The 23471-nt window shown below is 60.6% G+C and overlaps 2 protein-coding genes across 2 annotated transcripts; one reads left to right on the top strand and one right to left on the bottom strand.

Annotated features, from left to right (window-relative positions):
• Nucleotides 1-3039: 3039 nt before the first annotated feature.
• On the top strand, nt 3040-9844 carry LAMTOR3 (late endosomal/lysosomal adaptor, MAPK and MTOR activator 3). The gene is made up of 6 exons (XM_016193790.2): nt 3040-3157; nt 4659-4693; nt 5782-5840; nt 7070-7203; nt 7437-7500; nt 9109-9844. Exons 1-6 carry the CDS (start codon nt 3149-3151, stop codon nt 9180-9182), a joined length of 375 nt encoding a protein of 124 aa, XP_016049276.1. The 5' UTR covers nt 3040-3148; the 3' UTR covers nt 9183-9844.
• Nucleotides 9845-10277: 433 nt separating this feature from the next.
• On the bottom strand, nt 10278-23244 carry DAPP1 (dual adaptor of phosphotyrosine and 3-phosphoinositides 1). The gene is made up of 9 exons (XM_060186345.1): nt 23002-23244; nt 22452-22574; nt 21929-22062; nt 17523-17653; nt 15064-15111; nt 13242-13304; nt 12696-12781; nt 11699-11786; nt 10278-11164 (listed from the first exon to the last, which is right to left on the bottom strand). Exons 1-9 carry the CDS (start codon nt 23100-23102, stop codon nt 11096-11098), a joined length of 843 nt encoding a protein of 280 aa, XP_060042328.1. The 5' UTR covers nt 23103-23244; the 3' UTR covers nt 10278-11095.
• Between the last annotated feature and the right edge of the window lie 227 nt (nt 23245-23471).

Here is a 23471-nt window from a genome sequence, read left to right as displayed (position 1 = left end):
AAAGTCGATAATGTCACAGAACTTCACAGAGTAAAAACTAATAGACGGTTACGGCATAAGGAAGTCAGAGTAAGAGAAGGGAACTTAGCGGGGAGCCAAAGCTCTTAAGTTCATATGCAAATGGGCCCAGGCAGTGGCACACCTAGTTAGGCACACACACACACACACACACACTACAGTGCACAAGGACCCAGGTTCAAGCCCCTGGTCCCCACCTGTAGGGGAAAGCTTCACAAGTGGTGAAGCAGGGCTGCAGATCTCTGTCTCTCTCCCTCTCTATCTCCCCCTCCTTTCTCAATTTCTCTCTGTCTAATAAAATATTTTTAAAAGATCATATGCAAACCATGAAGATAGATTTTATTCTTTTATTTATTTTTTATTTTTTTTAATATTTATTTTATTTATTCCCTTTTGTTGCCCTTGTTGTTTTATTGTTGTAGTTATTATTGTTGTTGTTGTCGTTGTTGGATAGGACAGAGAGAAATGGAGAGAGGAGGGGAAGACAGAGAGGGGGAGAGAAAGACAGACACCTGCAGACCTGCTTCACCGCCTGTGAAGCGACTCCCCTGCAGGTGGGGAGCCGGGGGCTCGAACCGGGATCCTTATGCCGGTCCTTGCGCTTTGCGCCACCTGCGCTTAACCTGCTGCGCTACAGCCCGACTCCCATATTCTTTTATTTTTTTTAATATTTATTTTCATAAGAGAGACACGAGAGGGAGGGAGAGACTAAAGCCCTCTCAGTTCTTGCTGATGGTGGTGCTGGGGACTGAACCCACAACCTCAGAGCCTCAGTCATGAAAGTCTTTTTGCAGAACCATTATGCTGTCTTCCCGGTCCCTATTTTATTTCATTTTTAATATTTCCTGTTGTTGACCTTGTTTTATTGTTATAGCTATTATTGTTGTTGTTACTGATGTTGTCGTTGGACAGGACAGAGAGATGGAGAGAGGAGGGGAAGACAGAAAGGGGGAGAGAAAGACAGACACCTGCAGACCTGCTTCACCGCCTGTGAAGCGACTCCCCTGCAGGTGGGGAGCCGGGGCTCGAACCGGGATCCTTACACCGGTCCTTGTGCTTTGCGCCATGTGTGCTTAACCCACTGCGCCACCGCCCGACCCCCGTTTTTTTTTGTTTTTTAAGTTACTAATTTTCTTTATTATTATTATTTTTTAACACCAGAGCACTGCTCAGCTCTGGCTTATGGTGGTGCGGGGGATTGAACCTGGGATTTTGGAACCTCAGGCAGGAGAGTCTGTTCGCATAACCATTATGCTATCTCTCCCCTGCCCAAGTTGCTAATTTTCATCTTGCCACCAAGGTCACTGCTGAGGCTTGGTGCCTGCACGGCAGATCCAGTGCTCCCAGGGCCCTTATTTTATGTATTTTTTTATTTTATGTATTGACAGTCCCTGAGAGGGAACGGGGCAGAGACAGGGAGGGGGAGACTGAGGCAGCTGCAGCTGCTTCTCTGCTCGGGAAGCTCCCTCCTCCTGGTGGGGACCAGGGGCTTGGATCCCGCTGCACCCCACCCCCACCCTAATAATGGATTTTTTTTCTCTAATTTAGCTGAAAACCTGTGTGTGTGTGTGTGTGTGTGTGTGTTGGGGGGGGGGGGGGGTTGTATGTGGTTGGGATTTTAAAGTGCCATTTTAGTTGCTGTGTAGAGGCAAGAGGCTAGGAGGTCCTAGAGGACCGGGCCAGGGATTTGGATTAGAGGATGAGCTGGGGACACTGAAGGCAAGTGAAGTCTCGGATCAGCTGCATCTGGAACAGACAGAGGCAGCCATGCACAACTTCAATCCGAGTTTGAAAGGCAGCTGCTGGGGGAAGGGTGTGGTTTCTAAAAAGGGCTGTTGTTTTTTTATTTAAGAAAGGAGGACTGTTATTTTTTAAAGACTTTTTAGTAAGTGCTCCCCCCGCCCCTGCCCTGCTTAGCTCTGGTTTATGGTGATGCGGGGGGGGGGGGGGGGGGGGGTTTGAACCAGGGACTTGGGAGGGTCTCTTTGCATAACCATTGTGCTCTCTACTGAGTCTCTTTGCATAGCCATTGTGCTATCCACCCCCGACCAGTAAATCCTTTTAATGAAAGAAATCCGGTGGGAGAGGAAGCCCAGAGCCCTGCCCAGCTCCGGTGGATGGTGGTAGGAGGCCCCGGGTTCAAACCCAGCACCATCAGCCAGAGCTGAGCAGGGCTCTCTCTCTCATTAAAATAAAAACTAACTAAAAATATACATTTTAAAAATACTTCATTTATTAACGAGAAAGATAGGAGAACCAGACATCACCGATCCGCGTGCTGCTGGGGACTGAACTCAGGACCTCATGCTTGAGAGTCCAGTGCCTTAAGCACTGCGCCACCTCCCGGACCACAAAATATACATTTTTTTAAAAAAAGAAATTATTTAAAAAAAAAAAAACACCTCATTTATTTCCTTTTGTTGCCCTTGTTTTTTTTTTTATTTTACTGTTGTTGTTGATGCCGTCGTTGTTGGACAGGACAGAGAGAAATGGAGAGAGGAGGGGAAGACAGAGAGGGGGAGAGACAGACAGACACCTGCAGACCTACTTCACCGCCTGGGAAGCGACTCCCCTGCAGGTGGGGAGCCGGGGGCTCGAACCCGGATCCTGACGCCGGTCCCTGCGCTTTGCGCCCCGTGCACATAACCCGCTGCGCCCCCGCCCGGTCCCCGCGAGAAATCCTCTAATGACAGCACGGCTCGGGGTCCGGCTCCCCCACGCCCAGCGGCCCGGCAGACGCGGCGCTCGCTGCCCGCAGGAGGCTCTGCAGAGCCCGGGGCCGCCATCGCCGGCTGCGCGGGAAGCGCGCTCGCCTCGCCGTCATCACAGGGCGCCGCGTCCGCCCGCACTGACGTCACGGAAGGCTCAGTACGTCAGAACGGCGCCGGAAGCGGCCGTGGGAGCGGGGCGGCGACTCCGGTCTCTGACGTCATGGCGACGTCAGCGCGTCACCGGAAGTAGTCTGGAAAGGCGGCGCTGGAGGAAGGGCGTGCCGGAGAGGAAGTTTTCGGAGCGACTCCTGGGAGGCGTGATCGTCCTGTGATCGCGGCGTCCGGCGGCTGCTGAGGGCCACCGCTCCTCTAGCCGGTGCTCTCGCGCGGGCGAGCCGGCTGCTGACCGCGGGGCCAGCATGGCGGACGTGAGTGGCCGCGGGTGCTCCGGTCGGCGGGTCCCTGTGGCATGTGCGGCCCCGAGAGGCTCCGTGCGTCCCGGGCGGGCCGGGCGGTGTAGACGGGCTGCGGGCTGCGGGCTGCGGGCTGGGGCGATGCCGAGCTCGTCCCCCGGCCCTGTGCTCCCAGCCCCGGGCTTCACGTCGCGGGGACCCCGGGAACGGGGAAGTGGGGACCCCGGGGACGGGGGAGAAGTGGGGACCCCGGGGACGGGGGGAAGTGGGGACCCCGGGGACGGGGGGGAAGTGGGACCCCGGGGACGGGGGGGAAGTGGGGACCCCGGGGACGGGGGAGAAGTGGGGACCCCGGGGACGGGGGGAAGTGGGGACCCCGGGGACGGGGGGGAAGTGGGGACCCCGGGGACGGGGGGGAAGTGGGACCCCGGGGACGGGGGGGAAGTGGGGCCCCGGGGACGGGGGAGAAGTGGGGACCCCGGGGACGGGGGAGAAGTGGGGACCCCGGGGACGGGGGGAAGTGGGGACCCCGGGGACGGGGGGGAAGTGGGACCCCGGGGACGGGGGGGAAGTGGGGACCCCGGGGACGGGGGAGAAGTGGGGACCCCGGGGACGGGGGGAAGTGGGGACCCCGGGGATGGGGGGAAGTGGGGACCCCGGGGACGGGGGGAAGTGGGGACCCCGGGGACGGGGGGAAGTGGGGACCCCGGGGACGGGGGGGAAGTGGGACCCCGGGGACGGGGGAGAAGTGGGGACCCCGGGGACGGGGGGAAGTGGGGACCCCGGGGACGGGGGGAAGTGGGGCCCCGGGGACGGGGGGAAGTGGGGACCCCGGGGACGGGGGGAAGTGGGGACCCCGGGGACGGGGGGAAGTGGGGCCCCGGGGACGGGGGGAAGTGGGGCCCCGGGGACGGGGGGAAGTGGGGACCCCGGGGACGGGGGGAAGTGGGGCCCCGGGGACGGGGGGAAGTGGGGCCCCGGGGACGGGGGGAAGTGGGGACCCCGGGGACGGGGGGAAGTGGGGACCCCGGGGACGGGGGGGAAGTGGGACCCCGGGGACGGGGGAGAAGTGGGGACCCCGGGGACGGGGGGAAGTGGGGACCCCGGGGACGGGGGGAAGTGGGGCCCCGGGGACGGGGGGAAGTGGGGACCCCGGGGACGGGGGGAAGTGGGGCCCCCGGGGACGGGGGGAAGTGGGGCCCCGGGGACGGGGGGAAGTGGGGCCCCGGGGACGGGGGGAAGTGGGGCCCCCGGGGATGGGGAGAAGTGGGGCCCCCGGGGACGGGGGGAAGTGGGGCCCCGGGGACGGGGGGAAGTGGGGACCCCGGGGACGGGGAGAAGTGGGGCCCCCGGGGACGGGGAGAAGTGGGGCCCCGGGGACGGGGGGAAGTGGGGACCCCGGGGACGGGGAGAAGTGGGGCCCCCGGGGACGGGGGGAAGTGGGGACCCTGGTGGTGGGGGACAGGCAGCCCGGGAGCAGGTGTCTTGGGCGCCGGTGACGCCTCCCATCTTGCAGGAGCTGAAGCGCTTCCTGTATAAGAAGCTGCCCAGGTAAGGGGTGGGGTGGGGGGGTAAATCGGGGGTCGGGGGGGGCTGGGCGGGCTGCCCGTCAGGGTGCCCCCCACGAGATCCTGTGCGCGGACTAGCCTGCGGGGCTGGCAGTGCATTTCGCCACGTCATCTGTTTGCTGGTTGTCGACTTTGCCAGGGCCCTGCTCAGCTCTGGCTTCTGGTGGCCTGCGGGCCTCAGCCATGAGGCGGTTTGCACGACCGTTCTGCTGTCTCCACCCAAGTGTATCACATTTACTAAGATGGTTTATTATCATTTTACTTTATTTTTGAGAGAGATGCAGAGAGAGACACAGAGAAACACCAGAGCCCTGTTCAGCTCTGGCTTCTGGTGGTGTGGGGGATTGAACCTGGGACTTCAGAGCCTCAGGCATGAGAGTCTCTTTGCAGAACCATTATGCTATATCCCCCACCTACTAAGATGTTTTTTTTTTTTAATATTTATTTACTTTTTTGTTGCCCTTTTTTTTTTTGTAATGTTGTTGTTGTTGTTGATGATGTCATCATGGTTGGATAGGACAGAGAAATAGGAGGGGAAGCCGGAGAGGGGGAGAGAAAGACAGACACCTGCAGATCTGCTTCACCGCCTGGGAAGCGACTCCCCTGCAGGTGGGGAGCCGGGGGCTCGAACCAGGATCCTTACGCCACTGGTCCATGTGCTTTGAGCCACGTGCGCTTAACCCGCTGCGCTAGCGCCTGGCTCCCTCTAAGATGGTTTTAAGGGGGGCACCTTGGCGCTTGCTGCCACTGACTGTGCTACTAAGCGCCTGCTATCATTTGACTAGAGACCGGAGCCCTGGGAGCTCTGGCTTGTGGGTGCTGCAGGGGCTTGAACCTGGGCCACGGCTCCAGGGCCGCCCACACTTGAGGGAGGGATGCGCGAGGCCGTGGGGCGGGCGGTGCCGGCTCTGGGGCCGGGTGACCACGCCTGCGTGTGTGACCCTGCCGGCCCGTGCCCACGGCCGCCGGCTTTCAGCGGCCGCCTCGCAGGGACTCGGACACCGGCCACGGCCCGGGACCGTGGAGGCGACCGGCGCGTTCTGAGAGCTGAGAGACCGCTTTCTCTCCTAGTGTGGAAGGGCTGCACGCCGTCGTGGTGTCGGACAGAGACGGCGTGCCTGTCATCAAAGGTAGGCCCGCCGGGAGACGGCTCCCAGGTGCCTGCGTCTCCTCTGCTGTGCGCGTGTGCATGCGTGGGGGGGGGGGGCAGGCGGGCGGCGCCATGCAGGAGGTGCCCCCTGGGGTCAGGGCGCGGGTTTGCTTTTGCGCCTTCACCAGCAAGGTGGGGCCTAACCGCCCAGGGTGCCGAACATCCCGGCAGACTCCGCTAGTGCCGGCAGGCCTGTGCTCCGTGCCTCTGTCCGGGTCCGAGTGTGGTGCAGAGCCCTCTCCGCAGGCCCCTGGCTGGGCCGCTCTCCTGGGTGTGCACGTGTCCCTCGGCCAGGGCCCGTCACGGGCACTAGCAACATGTAGGCACGGCGCGTTCTCTTGAAAATTAAAAAGTGGGCGGGAGCTGGCGGTGGTGCACCCGGTTAAGAGGACATAGGATGAAGCATCAGAATCCCGGTTCAAGTCCCTGGACCCCCTCCAGCAGGGCCCCTGCTTCAGAAGCGGTGAAGCAGGGCTGCAGGTGTCTCTCTCTCTCTCCATCTCTGTCTCCCCCTCCCCTCTCAATTTCTCTCTGTCCCGTCCAATTAAAAAAGTTAAAATAGTGGTCCGGATAGAGGTTTGAACTCTCAAGCGTGAGGTCCCGAGTTTGATCCCTGGTAGCACATGTGCCGGAGTGATGCCTGGTTCTTTCTCTTCCTCCTATATTTCTCCTAAGTAAATAAAATCTTTAAAGAAAAATAATAAAAATGGCCTCCAGGCCCAGTGGATTCATAATAGTGCCGGCACTTCTTCTAGCGTTTGCCAGTGCCGGCACTGAGCCCCAGCGCTAACCATTGAGGCAAAATAATAATGATCAAATGCCCGTCTGTGGAGGAGGGATGGGAAGCTTCAGGAGCGGTGGAGCAGGGCTGCAGGTGTCTCTCTGTCCCCCCCCCCCCCCCCCCCCGGGTTTCTCCGTCTCTGCCCAGTAAGTGCAGAAATAACGCGCCCCACTGAGAGGTGGAGCCGGAGTCACTGCCGCTGGGTGGGGTGGGGGCGTGCTCCAGTGACTGCACCCGTGTGGAGTCGTCTCCCCAGCAAAGTGACGGGGGAGCCCCTGTCACCCCACAGCCGGGACCCCGTTAGCAGAAGGCGTGCAGAGGAGGGAGCCTACCCACTTTCTCGGGGCTTCCGTAAAACACAGGTGTGTGCGCGCGCGCTGTCCCCCCACCCGTCGCTGTGGTGCTGACCACCCAGTCTCTGTCCCCAGTGGCCAGCGACAGCGCCCCTGAGCACGCCCTGAGGCCCGGCTTCCTGTCGACCTTCGCACTCGCCACAGACCAGGGCAGCAAGCTGGGGCTGTCGAAGAACAAGAGCATCATCTGCTATTACGGCGCCTACCAGGCAGGTCCCCGCCGCCCGGGCTCAGTGCCCCCACCTGCTGGGCTTACAGGCAGAGGGCTGAGGAAGGCACAGTCCTCCCGAGAACCCCAGGCCGTCTTGGGGGGTCCTGACCTTCAGCACTTTCCTCTCTGGGCCGGGGTCCTGCACGTCAGGACCACTTGAAGTCTGTTTTAGAAGATTAAGGTGTTGGGTGCTGTCTGCAGTGTGGCCATTCAGTTCTTCCTCCCTTCCAGGTGGTTCAGTTTAACCGTTTGCCTTTGGTGGTGAGTTTCATAGCAAGCAGCAATGCCAATACAGGTGCGTCCCACCCATCCCCTCCGCGCCTCTCCTCCCCTCCCCCTCCCCAGTTTTTGATTCTGGGTGTGACGGGATCAGCAGGTGTGGAGTGAGAACAGCCAAGGCCTCACCTGCCTGCCCGACCCCAGGGAGAGCAGAGTGGGCTCAGTCACACCCTGCCCCAGAGCCACCGCTCTCCGTCCCTTTGTCTGGCTTGACACACAGAGGTTTGGATCTGGTGATCCGGTAGGCCTCCTCCAGTCCCGAATGTTTCAAAGCAGTGGCGTGCTGTTTGCGAAGGTCTTTCCGCAGTTCTGCCCGAGCGCGCTGTAGGTCGCCTCCACAGACCAGCTTAGCAGCCTTCGTCGTGATGGCGTCCTAGGAGTCTTTGCTTTGGAATCCCAAACACCTGTGCTGGGCTGTGGGCGGAAGCTCTCTGCCACAGCAGGCAGGGCGGAAACCGGTCTGCTCTCTGATAAACTGATGAGTCTGCCTGCGTCTGCCATCACCGACCTCTAGGGGGAGCTCACGGAGTAGGCGGTGTGCCCTCCCCTGCGCACGGCCAGCTCCTAGCCCTGCCATAGGGGAGATGCCCTGCCGTGTGTGTGAGTGTGTGTGTGTGTGTGTGTGTGTGTGTGTGTGAGTGTGTGTGTGTGAGTGTGTGTGTGTGTGAGTGTGTGTGTGTGTGTGTGTGTGTGTGTGAGTGTGTGTGTGTGTGTGAGTGTGAGTGTGTGTGTGTGAGTGTGTGTGTGTGTGTGCGCGCGCGCACGCGCCCCCCCTGTTTTTCTCAAATGAAAATGTGGCCTGGAGTGATGAGGTCACACATGCCCAGCACCCCTCCATGCATGTTTAATCCTCCTCCCCCGACCATACTTGTTCTTGGTTTGTTTTTTTTTTTCCATGATTTGAAATGTTCGCTTATGCCTGGAACTTACTGGATTTCTTTTTTAAAGTAGCTTCTAGTTATTTTTTGCTCAGGATTGGTGCAGCCTGTCTGTTTTTGGCTGAGTCTGTCTGTTTCCTCAGAAAGACATGTGACTTCACTTAATTGCGGTCAGTGCAGAGCGTGTCTGAGTCTGTAGATTCTGAGCCAGGCGCAAATGGCGGTGTTCCTCTCGTGCTCTACAGAGCCGCGGTGTGTTCGATTCTCTGTCTTCTGATGTCAATATTTACACTTGTCAACTCTTCTTAAGCAAAACAGTGAATATAATTAAACTCTCAAAGGGGTTTGAGGGCCCAAGAAAACATATTTAAAAAATATAGTGAGCAGGTGGGGAAGGTAGCCTAATGGTTATGCAGAGAGGCTCTCCTGCCTGAGGCTCCAGGTTCAGTCCCCCTCGCCACCATCCTCAGCTGAGCAGGGCGGGAAGAGCCCCAGAGGACAGAGCACTCACTCACCGCACAGCAGTGACTCGGCGTCTGTACGTGTATACCATGCTCATCGGCTCTGGCCTAGGGTGGTGCCAGGAATTGAACCTGGGGCCTCAGAGCCTCAGAGCCGCACAGAACCACTATGCTGGCTCCTCATTTACTTTTTAGACCTGGATCTGGATTTGGACAGGAGAGAATTTAGTTGGAAGACACCTGAGGAAGGTTTTGCATGTGCTGATGCCCTGGTTTCTGCCATAGGGCTGATCGTCAGCCTGGAGAAGGAGCTGGCCCCGCTGTTTGAAGCACTGAGGCAAGTTGTGGAAGTCTCCTAGCTGCGGCTCCCACCCGGCCAGTCCTCACGCAGACCCGGCCTCGGCGAGGGCCCCTCCCACCTCCCCTGGATGAGCACAGGCCTCGCCGATTCCCCCGACGGGCCCTCTGCGGGGGCTCCCAGATCCACGGCAGCGCCCATGGAACTCTGGCCACCGGACCCGCATGCGGGCCTTGCCCTCGGGAGCCTGAGGGGCCTGTGCTCTGCCTGCCTGCCTGCCTGTGCCAGGGGTGTGCAGCTGCCCTGAGCGAGGGCAAGACGTGGCTTTGTGAGGTGACAGACAATAAACCAGCACAATCACTGGCTGTCCTCTGCGTTGTGTCCCTGCCAGCACAGATGGGCTTCGCGGGGCGGGGCGGGGTCTGCTCACAGAGGCTGCTCCACACTCGACATTTGGGGGCAGCCCACCCCCGGGCTTTCTCAGCCGGTGTGCCCACGCAATCCAGAACAATTGAAAGAATATTATTAAACTGGGCAGGGTGGTGGCGTACCTGATTGAGCGCACGCAGTACAGTGCGCAAGGACCCGTGTTCCAGCCCCAGTCACACCTGCAGGGGAAAGCGTCACCAGTGGTGAAGCAGGGCTGCAGGGGTCTCTCTCCCTCCCCATCTCGTCGTCCTCCTCACTTTATCCAAAACAAATAAAAATATATTTGAAAGAGGAGTGAGTCAGCCACGTGAAGTCGCGTTTCTTGTAACTACTGGTTTGCAGATGAGAACCTGTTGGTTGGAATGTTTGTGCTCCCCCGTGCCCAACCAGGGAGCCCTCCCCAGCCCCCGACCTGAGTCTGTCCCGGGCACCGGCACCTGCTCGCCCTGGTCTGGCCCGAGTGGCCGTTCTGCCTGCCCTGCCCATGCGCAGACAGCTGTGCAGTAGTGTGACAGCGGGTCTGTGGCAGCAGCAGGCCCGACCTTCACACAGACTCCCCACAGGTGGGGCGGCGGCTGAGCCCAGACGCCGGGTCGCTCAGTCCAGGAGCAGGGGCCACGGCTGAGCCAAGCCAGGGAGACCCCACTCACTGCAACTGTCACTCGTGACACCAACCAGTTGGATTTCTTTTAAGTGTAAAAAAAAATAATAATTGAGCAGCAAAGCCTTCAGGCACCGAAAACCATGCTTTTTAATAAACGTAACTGAAGAGCATAAATAGACTTGACCCATCTTACCAGTGAGCAGGACCACCACACCCACGCCGTGGCCCCGGGAAGGTGGACGGGCTGCCCTCCACACCGGCTGCCAGCCACAGACCCCGAGAGCTGGCCCAGCTGCTTGACAGATGACAGGCCTCAAGCTGAACCCGGCTGGGCTGTCCAGTCCTGTCCTGTGGGCCATGCACTGTCCCCTCTTGAACCCGAGTCGAAAAGCGCCAGCAGTGTGCCGGGTTGCCTCCTAGCACCTTGACCTGCTCTGGACACGGGTCAGTGCCTTCCTCTTGGCCAAGCTGAGGAGCCACTGCCGAGCACCCTGGGGCCGACCCTCCTCAGCCATTAGGAGACAGTTGTGAGACAGCTCAGGGCCACTCTCTTCGGAGCACCCCAGGACCCCCACCCCCGACATCCACTCGTCTCGCCCCCTTTCTGGAAGATGCTGGAGCCTGATGGAGAAACGGCGCCGTAAACATTCCCTGTTTTAGTCCAGCAGCCGCCCGGCGTCTCACAGAAGGGGGACGGAGCACAGCGGCTGGGCACCTCCAGAGGCAGTGTCAAGGTCACACTGGGTGCGGGAGGCGCTCTGAGCGACAAACCCAGCCGGGACCCCAGCACCGCAGGCGGTGTGGGTGCTGGGGTCCCACGGGGACGATGGATCCCAGAGATAAGTCAGCCAGCCGCCCCACCTCTGGAAAGTCACAGAGCGGCACCTGCTTGCACTGGTTTTGAGAGTCCCAGGTGGCCGTCCGTGTCGTGTCGGTGAGGGCTACTTGAAGATGAAGGACTGGGAACGCATGGTGGCCTCACCCGGGCCCAGCTGCTTCCGGATCTGAGCCTGCAGAGGGCAGACCGCGTCACCCCGTCACCCCAGCTTTGAGGAGAGACATGCCCCTGGGCCAGGAAGCCGGGAACTGCAGGCCGGCTCCTCCTGCAAGGTCCGGGGACCAAGTTGAGAGTCAGGCCCTCTCTGTCTGTCCCAGCAAGGAGCAAGAGGCAGCACACTGCACCACCACCCACGGGGCTTCAACCCAATATTAAATCACTCATAAAAACCTTTTTTTAGAAAAGACTGCATGCCAGTGGATTTCACAGTGCTGAGTACGGAGAGCCGTATAGGGTCCGGGGGCAAGTCCACAGCTGCCCCTCCTGCCCGCTGGCTGCTGCGGTGTCCAGGCCGCCTCGGTCTCCTCCTCTCTCGCTCTCTCTCTCTTGGTGCAACCACGCAGGCCCCCGGGAGCCCGCCCACCCCTTGCCCATAGCCTGGGAGCGCCCTGACCGGCACCCCCGTGCTGCTCCTGCAGCCGGCTGAGGGGACACCCCTCCAGGCAGGGTCCCTGTGGAGGCCCCGTCACCAGGGGAGGGGACTCACCAGCTTCCAGCGCAGGATCCGGATCCACTCGTCCGCCTCCACTCCAGTCTTGGCGCAGAGGTAGAAGGTGCGGAAGGGAAACACCAGGCTGGTGGGGAGGAGACACAGGGACACAGGGTGTGAGGACGCGGGCATGAGCTCCCTCCCCAGCTAGGGAGCGTGGGGGCTGGCGCCAGCGGAGGTGACAGCAAGCTAGTGGGCGCCACCCAGCTCAGGCAGCCTGAGAAGGCGGCCGTGTCCCTTCCTCCTCTCGGTGACAACGGGGACACCCTGCCTGCCCAAGCTCCCTTGTGGCTGGAGGCCAGGGACCCAGCTGGCCAGGAGATGCAGGCATGGCCCACACCCACCCAGGGCCTCTACGAGGGGGCTTGGCCCTGGGAAGGCTCCCCCCACCGGTGAGCTGCCCCATACCCCCAAGCCTCCCAGCCCCACATGCTGCAGGACACCCCCTCTTCCGGTCACTCTGTTTCTCCATGGAGCAAGCTAGCAGGACTGCGGACATGATCCGGACAAAGCGGTTTGCCACCAGAAACTGTCCTGACAATGCCCACTGCTCACTGTCACCCAGCAAAGCTGTGGCCCAAGCACCGAGTGACCAGCCCCACGGCTGAGCTGTGAGTGGCGTCTCCGATGTCTCTGACATGCAGCGAGCCACCCAGCAGCTTCCCTCAGAGACTGAGCTGACCAGCCCCAGCGGTCACCCCACAAAGCCTGCGCCTGGGGACAGTCCCCCTGCTCCTCGGGTGCAGTCAGCGCCTTGAAGAGGAGGCCCTGCTTCTAGAGGCTGGGCGGCGGCTCACCTGCACACATCAGCACACACAAGGACCTGGGTTCAAACCCCCGGCCCCCACCTGCAGGGAGGAAGCTTCACGGACAGCGGGCAGGGCTGCAGGTGTCTGTCTCTTCCTGTCTCCCACTCCCACTCCCCTCTCCAGCTCTCTGTCTTTATCCAAAAAAAGAACAACAACAACAAACACCTGTTCCTACAGCGGCTTACCAGAAGCAGTTCACCCTCTCCTGTGAGTAGTCAAACTGCACGGCTGAGCACTCGGTCAAGTCCAGGATCCGGATGGGCTCTGGGGACTTGGAGACAGAAGGCCACACTGTCACCCCGCCAATGCACAGAGCTGCTGCATTCCCCTATGTGCTTGGGGCTCTGTGCTGAGAAGGGCCCCCTCATGGCAGCAAGCCAGGAGACTCAGCACATGGGAGAGGAGATGGGTTTCTCCCACTTTTAAATGTCTGTTTTCTCAGGAATGTCGGGAAGAAACGAGGCCATTTAAGCTGGTTGGTGTCCTGGGCATCTTTCTCATAAGGGGACTTGGGGTGAGTGGCCATTCATTGTGGCGTGGGGACACAGTCTCTAGTCTCATCACCCCAAATGCAGGATTTGGCCTTAGGAAGGGGGTGGGTGTGCCCCATCTGTGAGGAGGGTGCTGTCCTTCCTTGGGGACTCCCATCCCGTTTCCCCTGCTGCCTGCAGGCACTGGCTTCCCCTCCCAGAGGACAGCCGGCTTTGGGGGAAGGGGTGCCCGGGTCTCACCATCTGGTCTTTAAAGTATTTCAGCTCATTCCTGTGCAGAGTGAACCACCGCGTCTTCCAGGTCTGAGGAAAGAAGTCAGAGCAGGCAGATGGTGAGCACAGCGGTCCACTGGCCACGCTGACTGCACTGGCCACACTGACTGCACTGGCCACACTGACTGCACTGACTGCACTGGCCACACTGACTGCACTGGCCACACTGACTGCACTGACCACGCTGACTGCACTGACTGCACTGGCCACACTGACTGCACTGGCCACACTGACTGCACTGGCCACGCTGACTGCACTGACCACGCTGACTGCATTGACTGCACTGGCCACACTGATTGCACTGGCCATGCTGACAGCACTGACTGCACTGACCACACTGACTGCACTGATTGCACTGACTGTACTGATTGCACTGACTGTACTGACTGCACTGGCCACACTGACTGTACTGATTGCACTGACTGCACTGACCACACTGACTGCACTGACCACACTGACTGCACTGGCCTCGCTGACTGCACTGGCCTCGCTGACTGCACTGGTCACGCTGACTGCACTGGTCACGCTGACTGCACTGGCCACACTGACTGCATTGGCCACACTGACTGCACTGGCCACGCTGACTGCACTGGCCGCACTGACTGCACTGGCCACACTGACTGCACTGGCCATGCTGACAGCACTGACCGCACTGACTGCACTGACCACACTGCATTGATTGCACTGACCGTACTGACTGTACTGACTGCACTGGCCACACTGACTGCACTGACCACACTGACTGCACTGACCACACTGACTGCACTGACCACACTGACTGCACTGACCACACTGACTGCACTGGCCTCGCTGACTGCACTGGCCTCGCTGACTGCACTGGTCACGCTGACTGCACTGGTCACGCTGACTGCACTGGCCACACTGACTGCATTGGCCACACTGACTGCACTGGCCACGCTGACTGCACTGGCCGCACTGACTGCACTGGCCACACTGACTGCACTGGCCATGCTGACAGCACTGACCGCACTGACTGCACTGACCACACTGCATTGATTGCACTGACCGTACTGACTGTACTGACTGCACTGGCCACACTGACTGCACTGACCACACTGATTGCACTGACCACACTGACTGCACTGACCACACTGACTGCACTGACCACACTGACTGCACTGGCCTCGCTGACTGCACTGACCACACTAACTGCACTGGTCACGCTGACTGCACTGGCCACACTGACTGCACTGACCACACTGACTGCACTGACCACACTGACTGCACTGGCCATGCTGACAGCACTGACCGCACTGACTGCACTGACCACACTGCACTGATTGCACTGACCGTACTGACTGCACTGACTGCACTGGCCACACTGACTGCACTGACCACACTGACTGTACTGGCCACACTGACCGCACTGACCACACTGACTGCACTGACCACACTGACTGCACTGGCCTCACTGACTGCACTGACCACACTAACTGCACTGGTCATGCTGACTGCACTGGACAAACTGCACTGGCCATGCTGACTGTGCTCACCCTCCTGCACAGAGCCTGGCCCAGTAGTGGACGGGACACACAGTAACCCTGGACCCTGTGGGGTCCCAGTCTGGACTCTGCACTGCAGGCCGTAGAGGTAGATGCCACACCCATCCAGGGGCATAGCTAGGGGAGGAACAGAGGGATGATGGATAGGGGGAGGGAGGGGGCCCAGGGGAGAGAGAGAGGTGGGGACCAGAGAAAGAGGAGTTGGGGAGGGGGCAGGGAGAGGCGGGCTAAGGCCTGGGGGGTGTGGGGGGTCTCTTTGGCCTTACCTTGACCAGCCCCCCCTGCTTGGTGAGGAAGCCTTCCTTGGTGCCCAGCTGGAAGAGAGGAGCATGGAGTGAGCGGACATGGCCAGAACTCAGTGACGGTCAGAGAGCAGAGGGGCTGCAAGGTGGGGGGGATGCCCGCAGGCCCTCCTCAGTCCTGCAGACACCAGGATGGGGGGGATGCCCACAGGCCCTCCTCAGCCCTGCAGACACCAGGATGGGGGGGATGCCCACAGGCCCTCCTCAGCCCTGCAGACACCAGGATGGGGGGGATGCCCGCAGGCCCTCCTCAGCCCTACAGACACCAGGATGGGGGGGTGGGCACATGCCCTCCTCAGCCCTGCAGACACCAGGATGGGGGGGATGCCCACAGACCCTCCTCAGCCCTGCAGACACCAGGATGGGGGGGTGGGCACATGCCCTCCTCAGCCCTGCAGACACCAGGATGGGGGGGTGGGCACATGCCCTCCTCAGCCCTGCAGACACCAGGATGGGGGGGGTGGGCACAGGCAGTCACTTTTCGGCCTGAGGCCACGCAGACAGTAGGCACTTGGCCTTGGGTTAGGTCACTCAGCCTGCTGCCTGGAGGGGACCTTGTCTGGGTACCAGCTGGCCGCCATGGTGAATTTGGGTGGGTCAGGGTATATCGCATACTTCCTTCCAAATGTCTCAGGAACAAGAGCAGCTCACTGCCCCAGCCACCATTCTGTGACTTTGAAGTCATTCAAAATAAACGGTGGCGTGTGAACACATAGCAGACGGTCACATGAATCACAGGCTGAACAGCGGCAAACAAGGAACCATTTCCTGGTGACGTGTCAGAGGACCAGGCAAAGCCAGGGGTGTTTCAGTACACGGTTCATCAGCCAGCACATCACAGCTCTTGCCACAGGAGCGCTCTGTGCATGTTTGCATGTAGACATGCACTCAAGGAGACGGTGAGCGGGGAGCCAGCTCAGACCACTAAGGCACAGGACTTTCACTCCCCTGGCCCCAGAGTCCACAAGTTCAGTCCCCAGCACCACTTCATGCCAGAGCTGAGCAGGGCTCTGGTCTGTCACTCTCTCCTCTCTCATCTCTTAAAATAAGTCTCGCAAAAGCAAATAAACTTTAAAAAGAAATAGTGGTCCGGGAGGTGGCACAGTGGATAAAGCATCAGACTCTCAAGCACGAGGTCCTGAGTTCAGTTCCCGGCAGCACATGTACCAGGATGATGCCTGGTTCTTTCTCTCTCCTCCAATGTTTCTCATTAATAAATAAATAAAATCTTTAAAAAATAAAAGGCAAAACACATTTGCCTCTAAGAATATAACACACACGTATAATCACTATATATTATGTATTATAAGGTCATTTTACTCAGGAGAAAATTGGGCACCCGGCAGATAGAGAGCTCAAAATCTGAAGACCATGCCGAGGCTACAGGTTCGATGCCCCATGCCCCCACCCCTCTGTCACATAAATCTTAAAAGGAAATAGCCAGGAGGATGGGGACCAGAACCCCCACAGGAGGCATTTCTGGGCAGTGGGCATCTGCTTCACTTTCACTTCAAGATAGAAGTTCCTTTTCCTCTAAATAGGCCACTTCCCTTTCCTGTGAGGGAGCCTCTACAGGGGTGGGGCAGGAGGGGCTGGAGGAGGGTCATGCAGGACCCACAGGACACGGTGCAGACTGGGATGCTGGGGAGGGGTGGGCCTGGGGATGGGGTCCGGGCATGGGGGTCTGGGGAGGGTCATGAGGGGCCCAAGGGATGGGGTTTGGGGAGGGGGTAGGGGGTTTGGTTTGTCCCAGCAGAGGGGCAGACAGGCAGACACACAGGCCACAGCCCTCTCACCATCTTGGGCCCGGTGCTGCCTGGCCAGAGCTGAGGGCTGTGGGGTGGAAACCGGCCTCCACCTGTGCGCGCACCTGTGTCCTGACCTCTGACCCCCCGTGAGGCCCGTGTGGGGTGGGGCCCGGGGCTGTGTGTTCCCCCAGCTCTCCCGCCTGGGTCCCTTCTGTTCCCGCCAGCTCCTCAGCCTGTGTGGCTGACCTGGCTGGGCCCGCCGGAGGCAGCGGGCCCCTCTGGGTCGTGTCCACCCGCCGACTCTCAGGAGTGACCCCTGCGTGTGGGCTGTGAGCACCGTCCCGGGCTCCGGATGGGCCCCTGGCCGAGGCGTCACTGAGCCCCCGAGTGCTCAGTTCACACCCACGGGGGCCAGGCAAGCCCCAGACTGCCGGAAGCAGCCCCCAGCATGGTCTTCGTCCTCCCAGGAGCAGCTGATGGCTCAAAGGTGGGAGAGGCAGGGGCTGTCCGGGGCCCAAGGCCCGGTGACCCTGAGTCCAGGGCTGGCCAGGCTTGCCCCCACGGCTGAGTGAACGGCCTCCCCTCCCACAGAGAGGCAGCTGCCCTGCCCCGAGGGTACCAGGTTGTGGGAGGGGTGTCTCAGGACCGACCATCGGGGGTCAAGGGGACACTGACCGCAGGGGCTGAGGGCACCAGGTCGCGCTCTGTCCGGTTCGTCTGCATGGCCGCGTGCACACGCACCGACTCATAGATGGACGGCTCCTCCACACACCGTGGGTAGGGGTGTCTCAGGACGGTCAGCGTGCCTGTGGACAGAGGGCAGGGGTGTCTCAGGACGGTCAGCGTGCTGTGGACAGAGGGCAGGGGTGTCTCAGGACGGTCAGCGTGCTGTGGACAGAGCGCAGGGGTGTGTCAGGACGGTGTAACTGGTGTGGCTCCTCCTCTCTGTGGCCTGGGGGTGGAAGGCACACCCAGGGGCCTGTGAGGACTCCAGTCAGGTCTCAAGGATCCCTCCCCTCCACTTGCCCTCCCAACGCTTCCCCTGCAGAGGCTGAGCTGTGACACCTGGCCGTGGCTTGGCAACCCCCCCGAGTTGTCACCAGGGACTTTCCGTAAGTGTCACACAATCTTCACACTCACTGTCGGGCCCGGAGGTGGCACAGCCTCATGTCACAGACCTTCCACGGGGGAGGCCCTGGGTTCAAGCCCGGGCAGCATACGGGAGCAGGAACAGCACCAGGTGGCCCCACTGATGGCAGAGAGGTCTGGGTCTGCTCTAAGAGGCAGTCAGGGCGGGAGACGGCACAGGGGTCTGCCTGCCTCCTGCCTTAGGCCCCAGGATCCATCCCCAGCACCGTCAGCCAGAGCTGAGCAGGGCTCTGGGGGATCTCTAGCTCCATTTTCTTCTCTCTCGCTCGCTAAAATAAGTAGAGTTTGATTTTTAAAAAGAGACGAAAAGTGGGGCTGGAGGCAGCTACTCAGTATTGAGCACACGAGGGAACCGTTCCCTGGCACCACATGAAAATAAAATTAGTTTTGATTTGGTTAACTTTGAAGTTATTTATTTATTTATTTAATATTTATTTATTCCCTCTTGTTGCCCTTGTTGTTTTATTGTTGTAGTTATTATTGACGTCATTGTTGTTGGACAGGACAGAGAGACATGGAGAGAGGAGGGGAAGACAGAGAGGGGGAGAGACAGACAGACACCTGCAGACCTGCTTCACCGCCTGGGAAGCGACTCCCCTGCAGGTGGGGAGCCGGGGGCTCGAACCGGGAGCCTTCAGTTGAACCAGGATCCTTCCGCCGGTCTTTGCGCTTTGTGTCACCTGACTCCTGAGATTTTATTTTTCAGCAGAGCACTGCTCAGCTCTGGCTGATGGTGGTTTGAGGAATTGCACCTGGGACTTCAGAGCCTCAGGCAGAAGAGTCTGTTTACATAACCATTATGCTATGCTACCCCCTTGCTTTGGTTAACTTTAAAGACTGTGTGTGTATGTCTGTGTGTGTACAAAGAGACAAAGAGACAGACAGACAGACAGACAGAGAGACAGGAGAGAGGGAAGGGACAGAGAGCAGCATTCCTGCGTTTGGGCTTGAACCTGGGACTTGCTTCTGCTGAGCCTGGCAGCCAGCCTGTGGTGCACCCTGCAGCTGGTCCCAACCATGCCAGAATGGCACCTGGCAAAGGGGCTGGTGTCACAGATGGTGCCTGCGGGACCTCCCAGGGGGCAGGAGCCCCACAGCAGTGAGAAGGGGAAGTGGACACGAAGCATTCCAGAAAGATTCAGAGGCTGCACACAGCCAGGGAGGGACAGGGGGCAGGCAGGAGGAGCAGTGGAAGGGTCCCCCCACGGCCCCAGACCCCTGACGGCCTCCTTAGCCAGGCTGCCACAGGGACGGCACGTGGCCTTCTCCAGGTGGGGACACAGCTGAGCCCCGGGCGGCCTGTGGTCCGCCTTCCCAGTGGCGGGGACCCCGAAGAAAGGGGGGTGGCAGCCAGGGGTCCGTGCTGGGGTGGGGGCTCCTGCTGCAACTGACATGCAGAGTCCTGGAGATGGGACCCTCCCCCTGGCACAAGCCCACCCGCCTCGAGTCCAAGACTGACGCCCACCCCTCAAGTGCCCTTGAGGTGGCTAGAGCTTCTAGAACCCCGGCGGCTGGGTCGGCCACCTCCACCACGCAGCAGAGGACGAGCCTGAGGCTTCGTGTTCCCCAGCCCAGCCTGGGGGGCAGCGGGCTCCTGACTCCCATGCCCCCTTCTGGGAAGCTGCCACCCACAGCAAGGTTCACACCCCGGTCCCCCCCACGGAGGCCCTGGGAGGAGGGGGGGCAGGGCCTGTGGGCACTTGGGTGGAGGCTGACCCCTCCCCTGGCCGTGCTGCTGTCCACTTGAGTCAAGCCTGTGTCCAGCCTGGAGCCCACACAGCCTCTCCCACCAGCACCAGCAGCTGGGGATGAACAGGGCAGCCGGGGGTGGGGTGGGGGGCGCTGAGGGAGGAGGAGGGGTGCAGCCTGATTCTCAGGTAGGTCCTGACTGGGTGCTCAGCTCCAGGAACAGCACGTGGGGACCCCGTGGTCCATCCACCCAACCACCTACCCACCCATCTCCCCGTCCACCTATGTATACACCCTTCCATCTATCAACCCAGCCATCCACTTCGCCATTCACCTATCCACATCTATCCACTGTCCATCTACCTGTCACCCACCCAGCCGTCCACCACCCACGCACCGTGAACTGGACGCCCCGTCCGTATCCGAGAGCTCGGGCCTGACCCTGGACTGGGCCGTCTGGTGTGGTCAGCACACAGCCCTCCCTGGGACGTCCTCTGTGCCTCCCGCCCCAGCGCAGTGTGGGCTGCCGGGGTGCCGGGTCCACCCAGGTCACAGAAGCTCAGATGGGAAGAGCCAGCACCCCGCATGAGGTCAGCAGAACCCTGCCGGTTACCAGGAAGTGAGTCTGCAGGTTCTGGGCAGGAGTTCTGGGGGCTCCACTTCCCCTGGGCCGCCCGCAGACACGCAGCCTGACACAGCACTGCGGCTGTCAGACAGAGCCGGGCGGTACCTGGCTGAGACGCTGCAGGGAAGCGGGGAAGCAGCCGGAGCCCTGGGCGCGGGGCGGGGGAAGACTCCCCAGACGGGAGATGACAGACGTTTCTCAACGTCCTTTCAGGGAGGCAACTCTGACCAGCATCCTCATCACTCAGGGACACCTTCAGCTCTCAGGGCCCATTTGTCTGGTGTCGAGCCGCTCAGAAGCAGCCTCAGGGCCCTGCTAGGCCAGCCGCTTGGAGCACACCCTCCCCACACACACACAGGCTGCGTTTCCTCTGCCCGTTGTTAGCAAATGCGCAGGCCCTTGCCACACAGGGTGTGGTGCTAGTCACCTTCTCTCTCCCCCCTTCCTCTCTCTCTCTCTCTCTCTCCCTCCTGTTTCTTCCTTCCTTTTTTTTTAAATTTTATTTTCATTTATTAGAGACAGAGAATATGATAGTGGAGGGGGAGAGAGAGAGAGGGAAAGAGAGAGACCCCTGCAGCCCTGCTTCATAGCTTGTGAAGCTTTCCCCCTGCAGGTGGGGACCAGGGGCTTGAACCCGGGTCCTTGAGCGTTGTGATGTGTGTGCTTAACCAGGTGCGCCACCGCCTGCCCCCCCCTCTTTTTCTTTCTTTCTTGCCACCAGGGTTATTGTTGGGGCTCAGTGCCAGCACTTTGAATCCACTGCTTCCAGCAGCCATTTTCCTTTCTTCCTTCCTTTCTCTCTCTCTCTCTCTCTCTCTCTCTCTTTCTGTCTTTCTGCTTTGACAGGACAGAGAAGAGAAACTGAAGGGGCAGGGAAGACACACACACACACACACACACACACACACACACACACACACACACAGACTTGTAGACCTGTTCCACTGCTCATGAAGCTTAAACCTCAGCAGGGAGCACCACCACCCACTGCCCGACCCCTCAATTCCTTCTTTTTAAATTGTTTTTTTTTTTCTTTTTCCTCCTCCAGGGTTATTGCTGGGCTCGGTGCCTGCACCATGAATCCACCGCTCCTGGAGGCCATTTTTCCCCCTTTTCGTTGCCCTTGTTGTAGCTTCATTGTGGTTATTATTATTGCCCTTGTTGATGCAATTCGTTGTTGGATAGGACAGAGAGAAATGGAGAGAGGAGGGGAAGACAGAGAGGGGGAGAGAAAGACAGACACCTGCAGACCTGCTTCACCGCCTGTGAAGCGACTCCCCTGCAGGTGGGGAGCCGGGGGCTCGAACCGGGGTCCTTGCATTTCCCGCCACCTGCGCCCGACTCCCCCTCAGTTACTTCTTGTCTTATCTGTTAGTCAGCAAAGACGGGGTCTCGTACACGTGCGATGTCACTGTCTGTGCTGTGTCACTGAGGGAGACACGGGAGAAGCAGCACAGCACTGGCGTTCCCTCCGGCTCTCCGGTGCCCCCGGGCAGTGCCAGGTGGGCTGTGGCCCTCACTACACGGAGACAAGCGTCTCCCACGGGGCTGAGGCCGACAGCGGCCACGCAGCCACCACGGTGCCGGTGCCGGCGGAGCGGGTCCCCCAGCCGCCCACCTGTCTCGCTGCCGATCAGGGGCTCATTGGCGAAGTGCGTCACAAAGTCCCGCAGCGACGTGAACTCGTTGAAGCCGAACTTGAAGGAGTGGCCGGTGTGCTCCACGTGGAAGTGCTTGACCGAGTCCTTGGCCCTGGGGGGACAGGGCCGTCACCGCCAAGCCTCTCCTGAAGGGCGGGCCCAGCCGGGCAGCCCCCACTGAGCCCAGGCGCCCTCCCACGACCCCCGATGGGCACGGGGGCGACAGAGAGGCTCGCGCTGGGCCGCCCACCTCACCCCATCCCGTGTGCCAGGGCTCACTCTGACAGACACCTGATGGTCAGACCCTGAGGGACAGACACACACACACCTGAGGGACAGACACGTGAAAGATAGATGCCTGAGGGACAGACACTTGAGGGACAGACACCTGAGGGACAGATGCCTGAGGGACAGACACCTGAAGGACACACGCCTGAGGGACAGATGCCCACCTGACAGACAGACACCCGAGGGACAGAAGGCTGAGGGACAGATGCCCACCTGACAGACAGGGCATAGAGGCCAGGCCGGTCCTGGCAGTCGCGCAGCAGGTAGCTGCCATCGCGGCCGTTGGAGAGCAGCAGCGCCTCAGCCGCGTGGCGGGACAGGTCCCTGTGGTACCACCTGTGAGGGACGTGCTCACTGGCCGGCTCTGCTCTGGCCACCTCACTCCTTCCTGGGCCACCTCAGCCCAGACCCCACCCCTGCAGCCACCTGGGACCCGGGCCCAGACTGTGTCCTCCCCTGAGGGGGCCACTGGGTCAGACCCCGAGTGTGGGAAGCAGAAGACGGGGCGCCTCCCGACACCCACTGGCCTCACCCCCCTGAAGTGAGTGACCCTGCGTTGGCTGTCATCCCATAGTCACCGGGCCCTTACCCAGGAGGCCTTGGGGCCCATCTCCAGAGCCCTGGGCCCTTACCCAGGAGGCCATGGGCTTGCCCCTCGACTCCAGTCCTTACCCAGGAGGCCATGGGGGGCCCTTACCCAGAAGGCCTTGGGGCCGTCCCCTGAGTCCCAGGCCCTTACCCAAAAGGCCTCCGGGGCCCTTACCCCAGGTCCTGCAGCAGCTCGGCCACGCCTTCGGCTCCGCTCCACTCATCTGGGGAGCCCTGTTCATTCATGGTCCTTTCAGGAGCCTGGGCACGGCCCATCCGCCCTCCTGTCCCCTTGTCCCGTGCCCCCGTCCTGCCTCCTGGGCCCACAGAGCCGGGCAGAGCTGGGGTCCTTCTGCCTGTCGCCTGTGCCCTGGGCCTGAGAGCACAGCCCAGCCGCCAGCCCAACTGGAAGTGAAACCGGCTCCCCAGCACCCCACACCCCGCCTCCCCAGGACTCCTGCCTCTCGCCCCGCCCAGGCCCTCCGGGGATGCACGCAGGAAGGGGGCCCTCCTGTCACTCCCAGGCCCTGGAGGGGGGATGCACGCAGGAAGGGGGCCCTCCTGTCACTCCCAGGCCCTGGAGGGGGGATGCACACAGGAAGGGGGCCCTCCTGTCACGCCCAGACCCTGGAGGGGGGATGCACA

Source organism: Erinaceus europaeus, chromosome 2 (genome assembly GCF_950295315.1).
Source record: "Erinaceus europaeus chromosome 2, mEriEur2.1, whole genome shotgun sequence".
In the NCBI taxonomy this organism is placed as follows: domain Eukaryota; kingdom Metazoa; phylum Chordata; class Mammalia; order Eulipotyphla; family Erinaceidae; genus Erinaceus; species Erinaceus europaeus.
Note: the sequence above shows the minus strand (reverse complement) of the source record. Positions and strands in the feature narration are given on the sequence as shown.